The following is a 19,813-nucleotide window of genomic DNA, read 5'->3' as shown; positions in this document are numbered from 1 at the left end:
AAAGTGAGAACAGGCATTCACATGGCACTATCATAGTTGGCATCGCAAGATATTTACGTGCCAGATGCACTAAAGAGTCATATGTCCCTTTATGCTTTGCCCACCATTTCAGAGGACATGCATCCATGCTGATGAGTTCTGCTCAATAACTATTCAAAGCAGTGCAGACTCACACACTTTTGTTTTCATCATCTGAGTCAGATGCCACCAACAAAGGTTGATTTTCTTTTTTGGTGGTTCGGGTTCTGTAGTGTCCACATTGGAGTGCTGCTCTTTTAAGATTTCTGAAAACATGCTCCACACCTCATCTCTCAGATTTTGGAAGGCACTTCAGATTCTTAAACCTTGGGTTGAATGCTGTAGCTATCTCTAGAAATCTCACATTTGGTACCTTCTTTGCATTTTGTGAAATCTGCAGTAAAAGTGTTCTTAAATTGAACAACATGTGCTGGGTCATCATCCGAGACTGCTATAACATGAAATACATGGCAGAATGCAGGTAAAACAGAGCAGGAGACTTGGAATTCTCCCCCAAGGAGTTAAGTCACAAATTTAATTAGTGCATTAATTTATTTTAAGAGCATCATTGGCATGGAAGCATGTCCTCTGGAATGGTGGCGGAAGCATGAAAGGGCACACTAATGTTTAGCATACCTGACAAAGAAATACCTAGCAATGCCAGCTACAATAGTATCATGTGAACACCTGTTCTGATTTTCAGGTGACACTGTATATAAGAAGTGGGCAACATAGTCTCCCGTAAATGTAAACGAACTTATTTGTCTTAATGATTGGCTGAACAAGAAGTAGGACTGAGTGAGGACTTATAGGCTCTAAAGTTTTACATTGTTTTGTTTTTGAGTGCAGTTATGTAACAAAAAAATCTACATTTGTAAGTTCAACTTTCAAGATAAAGAGATTGCACTACAGTACTTGTATGAGGTGAATTGAGAAATACTATCTTTTGTTTATCATTTTTACAGTGCAAATATTTGTAATAAAAATAACAAGGTGAGCACTGTACACTTTATATTCTGTGTTGTAAATAGAAATCAAACGTGAAAATGTAGAAAAAATCCAAAATATTTAACACATTTCAATTGGTATTCTATTGTTTAATAGTGCAATTAAAACTGTGATTAATCCCAATTAATTTTTTTGAGTTAATTGCTTGAGTTAACTGCAATTAATCGACAGCCCTAGTAAAAACGTATGATGCTAAAGTAAACAGGCCTTTGTATAGTAGAGGAGCTGATCTGTTAAGTCAGAAGTGTCATTTTTAACTAGTGACTTTTCAGTGTAGAACTACAATTTAAGGTACTGAACATAGCACTCTCCATTACCTCCCTTCCCTCAAGGGTAAACTTGTAAGGAAATGCCATGAATCACTTTTATATCTGGTCCCTAAATAAGGCCTGTTGCTGTTCTTCAACTAACAACTACTGGCATAGCAGTAGCACCTAGCACCTCAGTCACGGCTCCTTTCAGCTAGATGCTGCACATAAAAAGACAATCCCTGCTCCAAAGAGCTTACTGTCTAACAAAACGGCAAGCGACAGACTCTGTACTCAGAATCTGAATGCCTTACCTGCACTGCCACATTCTGCTTTCCTGCCTCCTGCATCTTCTCCAAGCTGCATTTCTTGGTTTCATTCTTTCTCTTGTTGTCTTTCTTTCCATCATTTTTAGTGGCTGCTATTCCTTTGCTATAGTCCCGTCTTTCCCTACCCACATCTTTAGGTGGATAGATTCGCCCTTGCTCTCGGTTTACCTCTCGTGGTTTAATGTTCTCTTTGAATGTGACCATTGGTTTCTCCCCAGTGTCACAGTTGCTAAGATTTCTGCCAGTGGACAGAACTGATTTGAGTCCTGGGCTCCCATCTGTAGACAGTGGCTCTGCAATGGATGTTTCCTGTAGGACGAGACTCTCTTTGGCTTCACTAGGGTCCTCTAGCAACAACTCTGGGATTTCTGTCAAAAACAACAGTTTTCCTACTTCGTTTTCACACTGAATCAGCCTAAAAAAAGAAAAAGGTACTGAATAGCATGTAGTAGTCCTTTTAGCCATGTAGCCCATCTTCCCAGGCTATAATAATGGCATGACATACGCAACGAGCCAGCACACAGCACACTAACCCCCCAGCCTCAGTACTAACTCCATATAACAAATTACATTATACCTTCCAGGCTGCTGGCACTCTTCAATATGCACACACACACACCATTGCCCAGTCTCTACGACTTCACATACTATTGCCAGTATTGTTATTTAATTGTACCACAGTAGTACTCAGAGGTCCCATTGCACTAGATGCTTTACTACCATGTAGGAAGATACAATCCCTGCCCCAAACAGGTAAATCTCAGGAACTGTGTATTCCTACAAGTTTCACGAATGCTCATTATCAGATCCATGCATTCGCACATTGTCTTTTGTCACTACCACAGTACAAAACATTAACTTACATATGTAGTGTTCTACAATACACTAATGCAACATATCAACATTACCACTCAAAACTAAATCTCTGGCACCTGTCAATGCTACTAAGCTTTACAGCAAGAACAATATACAAACAGGAGTGAGAGAGATAGCACTAGCAGCTGCGTAGATACCTTGGCTGGTTGTCAGCAATCCATTTTCCTGTGAAGATCAGTCGTTGCTGCCGTACCCGTCGCTGCAGCCCTTCTTTGTCTCCTGTAATCCCCTGGTGGCCTTTGGAGAAATCCAAGTTCCTAATGTTGACGTAAACAAAGAATGGAAAATAAAATTAATCTCAGTTGCCTCTTGTACCGTAAAGGCAAATGGAGGCTTGCAAAAAGGACTATGAATTGTACAAAAAGTCTATTGCAGGTTTCATTTTCAGCAGGATTTAATAACCTAAATACAGGTTTCAGATGCATCCGATGAAGTGAGCTGTAGCTCACAAAAGCTTATGCTCAAATAAATTTGTTAGTCTCGGAGGTGCCACAAGTCCTCCTTTTCTTTTAACCTAAATACAGTTATAGATATCGGAATTGTATTTTCAGTTATATTACTTTAATAAAGAAGGTCTACATTAAGCAAGTAAACTAGTGACGTCAAGTCCTTTATGACATGACAAAAGGGTGCATGATATTAGGAAAAGCTCTCATATTAATTAAGACCAAAATTAAAGGTTAACAGTAAGCGAATGGATTTAAACCAAGGTTTCTCCCTCACTAGCCATCTCCTCCTTGCTTTGGTAGTGAAGTCATAGTGCTATTAGTACTCTGATGCTACGGAAATTATTCAGATGTCAAGTATAGGCAAACTATTTTGCTACAGGATCAAGCCGAAGAACAACTTAGGATCAGAGGGAGAAAATCCCACAACTTCAACAGCAGCAAAGGAAACACAAGGGCCAAGTAGTTTTTTTTTTTCATATAAATATATTCCTTTCCCAAGTTCTCAGTGTGAGTTCTCCTTTAAGATAGTCACGGTTTTCAAAGCTGGGTTGAAGGCTATTGAAGGAAAAAGGCAAATTTAAAAATTAAAGCCAGAAAAAAGAACCCCATCCATGTTTCAAGTTTTAGTATATTTTATATACAAATGTGTTCAAATAAATGGAACTTCCCCTTCCTCAAAAATGACAGGTTTCAGAGGAACAGCCGTGTTAGTCTGTATTCGCAAAAAGAAAAGGAGTACTTGTGGTTAGTCTCTAAGGTGCCACAAGTACTCCTTTCCTTCCTCAAAAATGTTACTCCTGTGATACTGGACATGGACTCCAGTTCATCACAAAACTAGAGAGATAGGAGTCCTGCATGCAGACCACTTTTTACTTATTAAAATTGTTTGAAGGAGATCTACATTCATCTGTACTTGCTCTCAAAATAGGGTTAGTGCAGAACATCAGTATCTCCCTACCACAAAGTCTTCCTCTCAGTACTTCACCACCAGTATGGGTAAAAAGAACAGGAGTACTTGTGGCACCTTAGAGAATAACAAATTTATTAGAGTATAAGCTTTCGTGGGCTACAGCCCACTTCATCGGATGCATAGAATGGAACATATAGTAAGAAGAAATATATATATACATACGCACACACACAGATAAGCTGGAAGTTGCCATACAAACTGTGATAAGCTAATTAGTTAAGATGAGCATTCTCTGCAGGAGAAAAAAAAACTTTTGTAGTGATAATCAAGATGGCCCATTTAGACAGTTGACAAGAAGGTGTGAGAATACTTAACATGGAGAAATAGATTCAATATGTGTAGTGACCAAGCCACTCCCAGTCTCTATTCAAACCCAAGTTTGTGGTATCTAGTTTGCATATTAATTCAAGCTCAGCAGTTTCTCATTGGAGTCTGTTTTTGAAGCTTTTCTGTTGCAAAATTGCCACCCTTAAATCTTTTACTGAGCGGCCAGAGAGGTTGAAGTGTTCTCCTACCGGTTTTTGAACATTATGATTCCTGATGTCAGATTTGTGTCCATTTATTCTTTTGCGTAGAGACTGTCCGGTTTGGCCAATGTACATGGCAGAGGGGCATTGCTGGCACATGATGGCATATATCACATTGTAGATGTGCAGGTGAACGAGCCCCTGATGGCGTGGCTAATGTGATTAGGTCCTATGATCGTGTCACTTGAATAAATATGTGGACAGAGTTGGCATCGGGCTGTGTAACAGGAATAGGTTCCTGGGTTAGTGTTTTTGTTGTGTGGTGTGCTGGAGAGTATTTGCTTCAGGTTGGGGGGCTGTCTGTAAGCAAGGACTGGTCTGTCTCCCAAGATCTGTGAGAGTGAGGGATCATTTTTCAGGATAGGTTGTAAATATTTGATGATGCGCTGGAGAGGTTTTAGTTGGGGGCTGAAGGTGACAGCTAGTGGTGTTCTGTTATTGTCTTTGTTGGGCCTGTCCTGTAGTAGGTGACTTCTGGGTACTCTTCTGGCTCTGTCAATCTGTTTTTTCACTTCAGCAGGTGGGTATTGTAGTTTTAAGAATGCTTGATGGAGATCTTGTAGGTGTTTGTCTCCGTCTGAGGGATTGGAGCAAATGCGGTTGTATCTACCACTAATTAACCTCTCAGAGTTTGTATTGCAACTTCCAACTTATCTGTACGTATATATATTTCTTCTTACTATATGTTCCATTCTATGCATCCGATGAAGTGGGCTGTAGCCCACGAAAGCTTATGCTCTAATAAATTTGTTAGTCTCTAATGTGCCACAAGTACTCCTGTTCCTTTTGTGGATACAGAATAACACAGCTGCTACTCTGAAACCTGTCAGTATGGGTAAAGCATCCTTCAGCTGCCACTCACCTGAATGAGGGTCTCAGAGCCAAGAATCCCTGCAACTCAAACTCCTCTGGAAGTGGGGTAGCTGGTGAACAAACAAGAAAGAATATCAGTAACAAGGCCTGGAATATGCTGCACCAGTAAGGTTATGGATATCCAGTCACCACATACAGTACAGCTCACACTACTAGATAAATGCTGTACTACTCATGCTGTGGGATCTACAGAAAGTGAAGGATAGATAAAATGAAATACAATATGCTCAGCACAGGAAAAAGCAGTTTGTAAAATATTCATATTCTAAGTGTACTAATACTAGAAGGTGCTTTATTCTACCATGATACCCCACACCAATGATGTTAGAGACACTTCCTCCCCACCTCCCACCGCCCTTTCACAGAACACAGACTAGAAGCATCCTTACCATTAGTGCTGGAAAGATCTTCCTCATGGGGCTGGAAGCTGTTTAGCAGAGAAATCAGCCATGGCCAAATGCTACAAATCAAAAGAAGATAGTTTCCACTTGTCATGGTATGTCTGAACTGGAATTCTACTCATTGTACCAATTCAATATGGAGGCCTATGACAGAGTTGAAATCCAACTCAGCCCAACTGCTTCCAAGAATGGATAAAATCAAGATTTTTGGCATCCCTCCCTTACTGCAACTAGTCAGGAGCCCTTATTCTCCTTAACAAAGTGAACTCCTTCTGCAATGAAATGATATTTTTTCAGTGCTGTCAAGGGAAGGATAGAATTTTGAGATGCAAGGAAAATGCTTTCAAAAGGCGGTCTGAGATAACCAAAGAACCCAGTTTCCTGTCACCAAATTCAGGAAGTATGGCAGGTGCATTTACCAGCTAGAGAGCAACAAACCACAGCTGTCACTTGATTTTAAAATATTATACTAGGGGAATGAGTTCACAGCCTTTGTTTGTAGTTCGTACTTTCCAATTCAAAGCTGACTGTTCTCAAGAGAATATATCTGAAAATCATTTCAGAGACAAAATGCTTCCGTAAGATATAGTTAGGGTTAGGCAGACTCATTACTTCTAAAAACCTTAACAGAATATTGTAGTTCTAGAAGTAGATGTTGGAACACCACAAGTCCTAAGTTCAGGTTGGATTTAAGTTGAACACTAAACTACCTTCACTCTTGACGCATGCCCTGCTAAAGTTGGTGCAATGACTGGAAATACTTTGCATAGACACCACTCTGTTTTGATGTCAAATCTGAAGGACTACTCTATGGGGCACGTATAAGGTGAGGCAATTGTCTGAGAATGAAATAAAGTACTCTGATTTTACAACAAAGGGGGAAATAGTGCATATCCGTCTACCTATGGATAGTCAAGTCTTATTACAGCCAAAAGGAAAATAAAAGCGTAGTGAGGTACACAAATATGGGTATATTGGGTCCATGGCAACAGTGAGATGGAAGGGACAGACTGATTCGGCACTCTGCGGAATGCCTTTATTCTCTGGGGCCCTAACAGTTTTTGCATATTTTTTTTTAAAATAAATGAAAGCATAAATTAGCGAATCTTTCAGATGTGAACCTGTCTCTGCAGACAGACAGAAAATAGTTTGAATAGAGATGTGAAATACTCCATTATCTCAATAGCATGTTAACATTTAATTGCCATCAACAGGCTTAAAATCAACCATTGATAACCATCTTGCTACTTGTTTTGCAAGCACATGGTACTCTGGGATTGCTAGATGAACTTGAATGGAGCACAGTACTATTACACTTCCCAACCCTCCAAATCTGACTCATGGTGAGATATGAAAATATACAGTAGTGGTGGAAATGGAAGAAGGTGGAGAAAAGTTCTGATGGGTAAGACACAGGCATATTCCAGGAGTATGAATTCTAGTTGGGTCTGTGGCAAAACAGAGGACTTCTATGTAGCAAGTATAGTCTGCATTTCTGCTAGTTTATGGCTGCTTTTGTATACCATAGGGCAGAGGTGGCCAAACTTACTGACCCTCCAAGCCACATATGACAATCTTCAGAAGTTTGAGAGCCATGGCACACCTAGACGGGTCTCCAACCCTGCTCCTGCTGAAGGCCAAGCCTTGGCAGGTGCACCCTGTGGGGCTGAAGCCCTGAGACCCCTCTCCTCACTAGACAGAAACCTCTACCCTCCCTCCCTCCCCCCTCACCCGCTGCAAGGCAGAGGGCCCAAGCTCTCCCCCACTCCCCATACATTTAAATTCAGTGAAACAATACAGGTTGAAACGAAGACCAGATAAATCAAGAATTACTCAGAGATCAGAAAATTACAAAGCCTAACCTCCTTTAAACAGAATGGTCCAGCTAAAGGAGCTTACAAAACACCATTAGCCATACTGACAGAACCTATAGCCACCTTGAACTTGAGCAGATTGGTTAACTGAGCTTACAGCTCTGTTAGCACAGAACAATTTAGTGACTCCAGCAGATATTTGCTGAGGGTTAAAAAACCTGAATAGCCTGTAAAACACATCCTGAAAAACACATCCTGCAGCATGGACTCCTGTAGTAGCCATATTGGAAATAACCTGCATCTTGATCCCATCTCACATTTCACAATCTGCCTCTCGCCCCTACAACTGAGCTCAAAGATTTCTTAAAACTCTGTCTCTGCAGGCATGGTTCTGGCCTGGAGACTCCTTCCAATTGTATGGCTCCCTTCATGGAAAAATACTTGCAAACTGGGCTACAGAAAAGGAGTTAGTATCTTTTCACTGCCAGTGTTAACTACTAAGTACAGTGTGCGCAAAAGAGCAAGGGGCTGGCACCAGTATAAAGACGAGTTATGTGTCAGATGAAGGAGAAAGTATTTCCTACTATATTCTAGGCAGTTTCACCAAACAACCCCCAAGTTTTGTTGCCTCGAGGGACTGAGGCAGCGGAGCAGAGATTAAAGAACACTAATCCATTTCAAGTTTTCATTGTGCCTAACTTGTCAGGGTCCCACAGGACTTAAACTTTACAAGTGTACCAGTAATGTTTATATTGCAGTTCACTTGCCTCCTGTGACAGATCCCCTCATCTTCCCTTCCCTCTGCCAGTCAATGCCTTGGACTAACATTTATATCCTGTAGTGACTGGCATCAATTCTGTGAAAGCAATAGGCATTCTATGTCAAAGGCATGCCCAGAGCTCTCAGAATGAATCTGACCTTTTTCAGTAAATCTTAGTCATTATCTACCACATGATGAATTGAAATACAAACATGTACCCTGAAGGTAGGTCAGCCACTTTTCCTGAATGACTGCCGAGATTGGTGAACGTAAAAATGTTGATTTTCTAAGTCCATCAAATCCTTTTAGATCTAAATTACAGTAAGTAACACACCCTCATTCTGTTTGTATGGTAGGGTGTGAGGGGAATAGAGGTGGAGAGTATAAATATCATCCGTGTAGTTCTCATCCATGATATTTGCCATACTTTCAACATGCCTTTTGAAATAAATTAATAAAAAGTCTTTACTAACAGTAGATCTCTGCTTTAGCTATTTTTGAGTCTAGTATGTGAGTGTAAAATGTTTAAAAAGAAATTAGGAGGCCTACTTAAAATAGTTTCCAAAGTGCACTGGCTGCTGTCTCATTTATATCAACAGGGAACAAACTTTTGTACAATATTTTTAAAAGAATGAAATAGACATTCTGTTGAAGTTGTCTACCAACCTGATTCTGGATAGAGTGACATGCATCAAAGTGACATGCAGATATTGCAGCTTGTGGAACTGCAACAGAAAGCGGTGGCCAGAAACCCGATTGTGAAGAGCCACACACTAGAACTGGTATTTTATGGATATTTCTTTTCCTATCTGGGATTAAAGATTCCTACCCTTGGGTAATATGGTTTCAGCAGAAGAAAAATCTGTATCAGCTATTTGTTTTGTTTAAGGTAAGAGCAATGCTCCACAAGAAAAAGCACATAAACCTTCAGGGTTGAGAACTTGTGTATTTCTGCATTTTTCAGAGTACAGAAAATTCTAAATCTGCATGTAGTACAAGGATTATTTCCCCAATGAGTCCAAGAATAAGCACAGTTAAGACTGATAGAGATGTTTTCAAATAAATAGGACAGGGATACTTACAGCTTTACTATATAATAGGAAAGCCTCAGAAGTATGAATAGGTCCTTTTTCATTTGTGGACCCCTTTGGAAATCTATTGTCTGTATATACAGTTGAATTCTGTTCAGTCAGTTTTCAGTGTAAGTCTTTCATGGACCCCTTAGACCTCCGCAGACAACAGGTTGAGAACTACTGCACTAGAGTATTACAGAGATGGAGGGACACAACAGATACAGGTTTCAGGAGAACCAATGAAGGGAAAAAAGGAAAAAAAGTGTTTTTTTATCCTAAAGGAAGCTTTTTGTTATTAGCAGTACTGCGAGAAAAACTTTAAAGAGACATGGTCAGCTTGAATATAGGGCTAGATACCTTAAGGGCCTGATTCATGCTTTCCCCCAGTTTGGGAACTCCCTTTTTAGGGCCTCTAGTTCAAGCTGTGCATTTGACAGCTCTTAGTAATTTTTACTATGGATGTAGTCACAGCGTCTCTTTGCTGAGAAAAAATAAGGTTATTTCACTAAGTTTTCAGTTATATTAATCTTAGCTATTGCTTGCAACTAATGAAAGTATAACAATCAGACCAGTGCGATCAAGTTGATGTTGCCCCTTTACTACGAGAATAGGAGCATGTAGACAAATTGAGCAAAAGTGAGGGATTTTTAAGTAGGGCTCTGTGTCCTACCTTCTCACAGCAGAATTCAGAACTTTTTACTTTGAGGGGAAAAAAGGAATAGTGCACGTTCATCTGTTCTGAGGGAAGGAGGGAAAAAGATCAAGTCTGATGAATGAAGGAGATATCATAGAATCATAGAATATCAGGTTTGGAAGGGACCTCAGGAGGTCATCTAGTCCAACCCCCTGCTCAAAGCAGGGCCAATCCCCAATTTTTGCCCCAGATCCCTAAATGGCCCCCTCAAGGATTGAACTCGCAACCCTGGGTTTAGCAGGCCAATGCTCAAACCACTGAGCTACCCCTCCCCCAGACACGGCAAAAAATTTTTACCGTCAAAGATGATTTTGAAAGACTGATTACTTACCTTACAGTAAGTATGGTTGTTAGAGATATGTTGTCAACATGGACTCCACTCCTGGTGCACATGTGCCTCATGCACACATAATTAGACTCTTTTGACCAGAGGTGTTCGTTGGGGCTGTGCTTGTCCCCTACATGTTCTCATACCTTCACCCAAACACATAAACAGCAGAGCAGGCCCAAATGTTCTTGAGTTCCTTCACCAGTTCAGAGCCCTAGAGGAGTAGGACTCCATAGTAGTGGGGAAGGAGTGCAGGTCATGGAATCTAGATGGACAACACATCTTGAAGATGTCATGGAAGTTACTGTAATGTAAGTAATCATTCTCTCTTCTTTGAGAGATTGTCCACATGACTTCTACTCTAGGTGACAAACAGTTGTCTGTTTGCTTGGATGTGGGTACTAGGAGTCCTACTTGAACAATGAATGGAGAACAGCCCTGAAATAAGCAGCATCTGATCTGGAAGCCTCTACCAAAGAATAGTGTCTTGTAAATGAGTGAACCATACATGTAGCCAACCATATAAACTTCAGAAATAGGAACAGTTAGCAGAGGATGCCTGATGTCTAGCAGAATGAGCTCTAATGCAGCTAGGTGGATCTAACTCACTCATAATATGTTCTTATACAGTTGAAGAGCTAAGACTCTCAGAGGATAGTGCCTAACCCATCACTCACTTTCTCTGAGAAGGCCACAGTTTAGGTATGTTCCTAAAATATTTTTGTCCTGTTAAGGTAGTCTTACAATCCCTTGACTAAATCAAGTGTATGAAATTTAGTTTCCCATGAGACTGAGTGAGACTTGGGGAAGAAAACGAAGATGAATAAATTGATATACACAAACATTTTAAACAACTTTGGGCAGGAACTTGGGATGAGAGCTAAGAGTGATCCTTTCCTTATGAAACACAGTTTAAGGGAGCCCTGTCCTGAGAGCCTGAATCTCTACTACACTTCAAACTGATGTAATGGCTACTGGAAAGGCAGTCTTCATAGTTAGGTGGTAGAGGGAACAGATTGCTAAGCACTCAAAGGAGGGGACCTATCAACCTTTTAATGTTATAGAGGTCCTAAAAAGGGAGCTCCCAAACTGCGGGAAAGCATGAATCAGGCCCTTAAGGTATCTAGCCACTGTAGGGTGAGAAAATAGTGTGATTCTGGATAGGAAAGTGATATGCAGATATTGCAGCTTGTGGAACTGACAAGTCCAGCTTTGGAGGCTAATAAATAGTCCAATATTGCTGAAATGAGTGTTGCTGAGGGAGACTTCTACTCCTTATGCCAGAATAGAAAACTTTCTACTTGGCTATGAGTCAATGTAGTTGAGGCTTTCCTGCTTTGGAGCAGAATGTTCTAAACTTCTACTGAAGAGCTTTTTCTGGTGGATGTCAGCGAGCCAACATCCAGGCTATTAACAACACAGGGTGAAAGATCTAATCATTGTGCTGTGAGACTATGTTGCACAGGACAGGCAAAGTCATCTGAGGCTGCATGGGGAGGTTCACCAGATCCAAATATTGGAACTCCTTGGCCCATGCAGGGGCTATCACAATTGATCCAACATCTTGCCTAAGTTTTCTACGGTCTCTCAAGGATGTTAGGGGAAAGCATACATCAGTCCCAGTGTCCAGGGGATAAGAAAGGAAACTGATAGAGCCCAGAATGGAGCAGAACACTTGACACTTCTTTTCTGACCTGTGGCTAATAGGTCAACTGATGGGTATCTCCACTTGCAAAAAACGCTCTGCAACACTGAGTCCTTAACTGACCACTTGTGATTGTCTGAGAACTGCCCCGGGAGGTGATCTTCCAGCAAGTTCTGAATGCTTGGAAGATGCAGGGCCAGTGACATCAGTGGGTGAGGAATAGAGCTGAATGCTCTCTTGTGCAGATGACCTAGCTCCTCCTCTACTGCAGACATAATATATAACTGTGGTGGTGTTTGTTAGCACTTCGACTGTAGATCCCTGGAATAGAGGCAAGAATGCTTTGCATGCCAGTCAAATGGCTCTGAGGTCTGGGACATTTATGTGCAGACAAACTTCTTGAGAAGACCACAGGCCTGGTGTTTGAAGGTGACTTAGATGAGCACTCCACATCTCTCAATGAAGCCATCTGTCCCCAGAGTCTTGGTAGGCAGAGGCGCAGCAAAGAGTACTTCCTCATACACCTGAAGTGGGTCCTTCTACTAGTTTAGTGAGGAGAGAACTTCTTGTGGGACCATGATAATCAGATCCATGAAGTGTCCGCTGAATGTGGATTTTTCATTGTTGACTTTGAGCCTTAGTGTGGCAAAGAACTTTAAGATTATTTGAACTGCATTGGCCACCTGTTGTGCTGAACTTCCTCAGATCAACCCTTCAACAGGATATGAATAAACTCCTCCTTTGTCTCTGTAAATGAGCTGCTATGACTACCAGGTACTTGGTGAACACCCTCAATGCTGAGAAAGACTAAAGGGCAGAATCCAGTACTGGTAATGAGATGTTCCTACTAGGAATCTGAGGGATTTCCTGTGAGCCAGGTGTATATTGTTGAGACACCAAAGATCTAGAATGGGCTGCCAACCCCCTTTCTTTAGGAAGAATAAATAATGAGAATTAAAAACCCCATCTGCCCCTGAATTCTAAATCTCCCCCCACATCTTGGAGCAGTGGAAGAATCCACCTTCTTGCTTCAACAGTATCTTGAGAGGGGTTCCTGAAGAGGGACAGGGCAGTCGAGGGGGCAGCAGGAAGAAAATGGAATTGTATGCAATACCAGTTGCTGACAATCTCTCAGACCCACTTCATACCCAAATGTGCCCAGCAGGGCTATGACTGATAAGCATTTGTATACTGAATCAATGGACACAGGAGAATACCAGGGACCCATACACTTTCCTGCTCAAAGAGAAATCTTTGGAGTCCATCCCTGATTCCCATTGTAGTTGGGAAGGGGAAGTATACTGTATTGATGTCTCAACTGCTGTATGCATTGCCGTGATTGAGGTGGTCAAAAGTCTAGTTTGCACTACTGAGGGGAATCCACTACCATCCCAGCAAGGGCAATTCAGTACCAGGTCCACAGACAGGTCACTAACTGTGCCAAAAAGACCACAGATGCAGTGTATGCAGGGTACAGAGAGTGAGGAAGAGTCTGTGTGAGAGGAAAGGCAATCAGCAGATACTCTTTTCATAGCCAGTAACAAGATTCCAGAGGAATCCATCTTGGGCTATTTGGATGCCATTGACTGTGGCACTTGAAACAAGTTAAACACATGTTGACTCTTGTGTCTTGGTTCTGAGGATGTCTAATCTTGTCTCTGGAGCGTGAAGCTCCTTCCTAGCTGTGCCTGAAGAAGTCAACAACTGGATTGAAGCCGACAACTGGTGCCTTAGACCTCTCAGCCCTGGAGCTCAGGATGAAATCCCAGCTGGCTTGGGCATAAGCTGAGAGAGATTGGAGAAAGCCTGAACCTTAGCCACATCCTTCTCTGGGTCTGAGGAGGCTTTCACTGAAATCCTCCAGAAGCAGGCACCACTAACCTTATGAGTCTGCCTGGAACAAGAGCAGCAAAATAAGCAATTGTCAGAGATATGACATTTGCCTAAACAAAATAGCCACTTAGATTGCTGAATGGAATAGCAGCACCACAAAGTGGCGTTCCTAAAGCCCAGAGATTTAACATCTACCATAACAGCTCAAGTCTCCATACAAATGGAAGGGAGAGGAGGAGGCTCCAAGCCTATTATCTATGAAAAATTAGTAAAAGAAAGTAGTAAAAAAAATTTTTTTAAAACAGGCAATCTAAAAGTTAACAACCTGACAGCTGTATTACTTAAACACTCACTGCAACTGAACTGAAGAGAAGCAGGCAGACTGAAAGGACTCCATCTCTCTGCCAAGGGCAGAAAGAAAGAATCTGGGTAGGTATTGTGGGTTAGGTGGAGATGGAAAAAAAACCTGCAAGTTGTAGAAACGGATGGCCAGAAGAATCTGATCTCAGGTGCATGGGGTGCATCTGCAGTAAGAGAGGAATCCATGTGGACAACACATCAATGAAGAACTTAATATCTGTCGATTTTACTTAATTTTAAGTTTTTTACATGAGCCTCTCTTTTTGAAACCCTTAAATTATACTTGCAGTCTATAAAAGGAAACTGAACATATGATGGAACAAGTTGAAAAACTGTTGAACTCAGATTTCCTTTTCATTATCCTGTGCCTGTGATTTGGCAAAATGAAGCATGGAGAGGTCTTTATTTTTTGAAGTAGGAAGATTATGGGAAGATAAAAATTTCCCTAAGTTTTCTTTTTTTTTTTTTTTAAATTTTGAGTGACTGTTGGGGAAAACGGTACATAACACTTTTTAAGGGCAGATTTCAAAGCACTTTGCAGTGGTGAGTAAGCACTATCATCCCTATTTGACAATCAGGGAACTGAGGTGCAGAGAGAGGTTAAGTGACTTGCCCAAGGCCACACAATTAGGGGCTGAACAAGGAACAGACTATAACTCCAGACTCCCAGTCCTATGCTATACCCACTGCTTTTGTAGGGCTCTGTCCATTGTGGCCACTTACCCCCAAGGATGACAGCAGCCTTCTCTTTATTAAGGTATACAATACTCTATTCTTACTGTGAAGATTAGCATTTATTCAGGCAGTGCCAATTAATCCAGTCACTGTACTTCACCTTGGTTTTTTAAAGACATCGAGAGAGAGAGAGGGAGAGAGTGAGAGTGTGAGTGTGAGTGAGAGAAAAATAGCAGCCACTTAGGTGTTGAAAAACATCCACAGAGCCAAACAAAATTAAACAATTGCTGTAGTTGTAGAATAGACTGGGCAGTGCCACAAAAAGCCTATAATTATGGTACTATGAGCATAGAGTAGAGCAACACCATGAGATGCTCTGTGCTGACCTTCAGTACAAAATTGAAGATTATGGGAGAATCTTGGATTCTAGCACCATCCAAGCCTCAGTGTATGACTTTTGGAAAATCATTTTACAGACATCAGCCTCAGTAAATCTAACTGAGCGAGTACAAAAAACCAACACAGATTACTGGGTGAGGTTGTTTGGTTTATGTTATGCAGAAGTCAGACTAGATGTTTGTAATGGTCCCTTCTAACCTATGAATAAAATCTAAAAAACAATGGTTATATATTTGCAAATACTGTATCTAGTTTAACACCCAGAACCCACATTTTTCTTTGCAAAAATTATGTACTTTTAAAAACCTCAGTGTCTGTAAATGAACAGTTAAGGGACTCAGTCTATTTCTTCACTACCTTCTTCACATTAATCCTTCTTTAGTCACTATCACCTTACACAACTGACAAAGTCAAAAGAAAAAAAATAATTGTATCAAAAAGAGAGAGACTCACAACTGTCTTTCATCAACCACTGCCTCCTGGAAGACACTGGGCCTAAGTTTCAGCCAGTCCATCGAGACCTTTACAGCAGGAAGCGGGTATGCACCCCAAGACTCCTCCTGGAAGTCATTCTGCAGTGGACACTTGCACAGGACTCCAAGAAAGGAAACTGAAAGGATAACAGGTGAAGTGAGCTGTAGCTCATGAAAGCTTATGTGCAAATAAATTTGTTAGTCTCTAAGGTGCCACAAGTACTCCTTTTCTTTTTGAAAGGATAACAGAGGAATCCATAACTTTTAAAAGTGTTACACCATAAATCTACTTTGAAGGCTATTTATTTAGAACAAGCCACCCTAATGATTTTAGTTTAAAGATTCCACTGGCAGATCATAATCTCTTATTTTCCATGTACTACTTCTTACCACAAAGTTCAGCCATTAGCTTTTTGAATTGTTTTTCCTAAAAAGGCTCTGTTGACAACTGAAGAGAGGTGGTAAATCCAGTAGGACAAATAGGTAAGTATCTCCTTACAAGTGAATCAATGGAAAAAAATAGAAACTGAATTGGGGGTGGGCGACAGGAGGGAACAATCCATTTTAAATGTATATTATATGGAAGCAAAGAAGAAAAAAAAAAATATTTGGAATCTCAGTACTTACTGAAGAGGGCAAGTAGCTGTGTCCAGCAGAGCTGCTCATCCTGGCTGTAACTATGCTGTTCAGTTTCATTGCTAAAATCTCGCAGATGATGCAGTTGAAACAGGTTGATGACAGTAATATGAACTAACTGCTGAGAGTTGAAGGCTTTTTGGAATAACAACCTCTGTAACAAAGAAATTTATATAAGAGAGTGTGTACTATAACCCAGAAAGAATGCATCTGAAAGGGTTAGTTGACTGACTGACATTTCAGACTTGTGGTTACTATTGTACTGCATTAGCAATGGTTCAGCCACTGGGGAGAAGGCACTCGTCCTAAAATGTTTTTTGAGTGCTATTAGATTATCCCTAATAGTGAATTACCCCTCCAGCGCAAACATACACTTAAGATGGCACCGGAAGGGGCTCAGTTAAGTCTGACAGACTTTGCTAGATCTCTACACCTGTACACATAAGATGGAATGTACTGTGGGGGACTGGCCCACTCCATGTAGTTTAAATGTAACATGCAACAGAGTGATTACGTTAAAATGTGTGACTATGCAAACTGCACAGAAACAAACCAGCTAATCTTTTTCCCTTTCAAAAAAATGAAACAGCAGCAACTGTAGTGTCATGATTAAGATTTTTACAGATAAATCAGGAAATTCAACCATGATGTATGGTTATGCATTATGAGTGTTTTCATATTTAATCCCATGTGACAGAACTATTAATAGTGATGAAAATGGCACATGTTTACAAAAATGATCTTGCTTCACTAAGTACAGTAACACTAGACACCTGCCATTCTTTGGCAGATGAAGACGAACTTTAAACCTTTCTGATGCATAGTGATAAGGGTTGATATCCAATCTACCACCACAATCAAATTAGACAAAATCACACAGCGAGCTAAAGTTAGTTGCCTAAGAGGAAAAAATGACTTTTCTGAGTCCCATGCCCAGTTTTGTTGTTTGCCTAAGAGCATACAGCACCCTAAATTCTACAACTGGAGTCAGAAGCATAATGAGACTGCTGGTATTGTTGAACAGTCCGAACCCTATAATTTTGGATGTAAAGAGAGCTTCAAGTTTAGCTGCATGACCAACCATACAGTATCTACAGCTAAAAATATTTCTGAAAATATAGCCCATCATTTCATCAGTTTCATGACATCCCGAAGGCTGAGCTGTTAAATGACCATTTTGCTTCAGTCCTCACTAAAAAGGTTAATCGTGACCAGATATTCCAGTTAATATTAACAAGGGGAAAGGAATGCAAGCCAACACAGGAAACGAACAAACTAAGTTAGATCTATTCAACAGGGCCTGATGAAATTCATCCTAGGGTATTGAAGGAACTAGGTGAAGAAATCTCAGAACCGTTAGCAATTATCTTTGAGAGCTCACGGAGGATGGGTGAGGTTCCAGAGTAATGAAGGCTAAACGTAGTACCTATCTTTAAAAAGGGGAACAAAAAGAGGGCCTTGGGAATTATAGACCAGTCAAGCCTAGCTGCCCCAGTAGATAGGGGAAAGCAGTAGACATGATATATCTAATTTTAGTATGTCTTTTGACAGTCCCCCAGGACATTCTCATAAGCAAACTAGGGAAAGTAGTCTACATACAATTACTATACAGTGGTTGCACAACTTGTTGAAAGACCATACTCAAAGAGTAGTTATCAATGGTTTGCTGTCAAAGTGGAAGAATGTATCTAGTGGGGTTCCACAGTGGTCAGTCCTGGGTCCGGTACTATTCAATAATGACTTGGATAAAGGAATGGCAAGTATTCTTATAAAATTTGTGGGTGACACCAAGATGAGAGGGTTGCAAGGAGGACAGTCACAGGAAGACAGGATTAGAATTCAAAACTACCTTGACAAATTGGCTAATTAGTCTGAAATTAACAAGACGAAATTCAATAAAAACAAGTGCAAAGTATTTTACTATGGAAGGAAAAAACAACAACAAAAAAACAAATGCACCACTACAAAATGGGAAATAACTGGCTAGTAGTCCTGAAAAGGATCTCGGGATTACAGTGGATCACAAATTGTATACGAGTCAACACTGTAATGCAGTTGCAAAAAAGGTTAATATAATTCTGGGGTGTATTACCAGGAATGTCATATCTATGACACTGGAGGTAACTGTCCCACTCTACTCAGCACAGGTGGGGCCCTAAACTGGAGTACTGGCTAATTATAGGCGCCATGCTTTAGGAAAGACGAAGACAAACTGGAGAGAGTCCAGAAGAGAGGAACAAAAATGATAAAAGGTTTAGAAAACCTGACATATGAGGAAATGTTAAAAAAACTGGGCATGTTTAGTTTTCATTAAAAATAGACTGAGGGGAAACCTGTTAACAGTCTTCCAATATATTAAGGGAAGTTATAAAAAGGACAGTGATCAATTGTTCTTCAAGTGCAGTGAAAGTAGGACAAGTAGTAATCAGCTTAATCTGCAGCAAAGGAGATTTAGGTTAGATATTAGGAAAAAACTATAAGGATAGTCAAGCTCTAGAATAGGCTTCTAAGGGAGGTTGTGGACTCATTGGAGGTTTTTAAGAACAGGTTGGACAAACACCTGCCAGGGACTGTCTAGGTTTACTTGGTGCTGCCTCATTGTAGGGTGCTGGACTTGACATCTAAAGGTCCTTCCCAGCCATAGGTATCTATGATTTCATGCTTCACTTCACAACCCAGCTAGATGAAATGATTTTCTTATATCATGGAGAGGAGGAAGCTAAAACTATTCAGCTCAGTGTAGCAAATGCCACGTTACAGAACACGTTGCTTATATATACACAGCACAATGTAATTCACAAAGTCAGGGTGTCATTAGTTCTTGCACACCTTGGACGTGTTCGGTACCACAGAGTCTTCCGCATGCCTGAGCACTGTTCATAATTACTAATAAGCATTCTGGAAAGTACCATTTATAAAACGGCTAAAATTAAGAAAAGAGACAGTGAAGAACAGTTCGGGGGGGGGGGGGGGGGGTTTCTTGTTTTAAATTGTACCTAGCTAAATCACATTGTCTGGACCTAAACATAAAAAAGCTCATCTGTTTGAATTAGAGAATGTAACAGTTTTAAACTTATGAGCGATGTGCTTAAATTACTGGTTACTCTTTACAGAGGAGACAGCTCAGTTTTGAATGGTTCCACTCCATGCACAGAACTGAAGGCTTTCAAAACAAACACTGCTCTCAAGGGTAAACTTTGCCAGCAGGAAAGGCAGCTTGAGCAGGGTTAAAACAGTCTTAATTACTACTAAAGAGTAAACGTAGGAAATCAAAGGAGGAAGCTCTTGGTTCCGAGTTCACTAAAGAATTTAAGGAAGACTCATCAGATGAAATAGTAGTAGTTGGGAGAAACTGCTTTTCACAAAATCTCTTGCGATCATCCAGTTCAAGAAGCAGAGAATCAAAAGTGGCACTCCAAGCTCA

The 19,813-nt window shown here is 40.7% G+C and overlaps 1 protein-coding gene across 5 annotated transcripts in view; it reads right to left on the bottom strand.

Annotated features, from left to right (window-relative positions):
* The window catches only part of SMG7 (SMG7 nonsense mediated mRNA decay factor), a 103,383-nt gene that overhangs the window by 22,689 nt on the left and 60,881 nt on the right, over nt 1–19,813 (bottom strand). For all 5 annotated transcript variants that reach the window (XM_048860339.2, XM_048860337.2, XM_048860335.2 and 2 more), the window contains 6 exons: nt 16,381–16,543; nt 15,734–15,890; nt 5,688–5,758; nt 5,288–5,348; nt 2,617–2,736; nt 1,589–2,018 (listed from right to left, as the gene is read on the bottom strand). In XM_048860339.2, coding sequence (XP_048716296.1) covers nt 1,589–2,018; nt 2,617–2,736; nt 5,288–5,348; nt 5,688–5,758; nt 15,734–15,890; nt 16,381–16,543 — 1,002 coding nt within the window. The remainder of the gene's footprint in view (nt 1–1,588; nt 2,019–2,616; nt 2,737–5,287; nt 5,349–5,687; nt 5,759–15,733; nt 15,891–16,380; nt 16,544–19,813) is intronic.

The sequence above is a fragment of the Caretta caretta genome, chromosome 8, assembly GCF_965140235.1.
Source record: "Caretta caretta isolate rCarCar2 chromosome 8, rCarCar1.hap1, whole genome shotgun sequence".
NCBI classification, from domain to species: domain Eukaryota; kingdom Metazoa; phylum Chordata; order Testudines; family Cheloniidae; genus Caretta; species Caretta caretta.
Note: the sequence above shows the minus strand (reverse complement) of the source record. Positions and strands in the feature narration are given on the sequence as shown.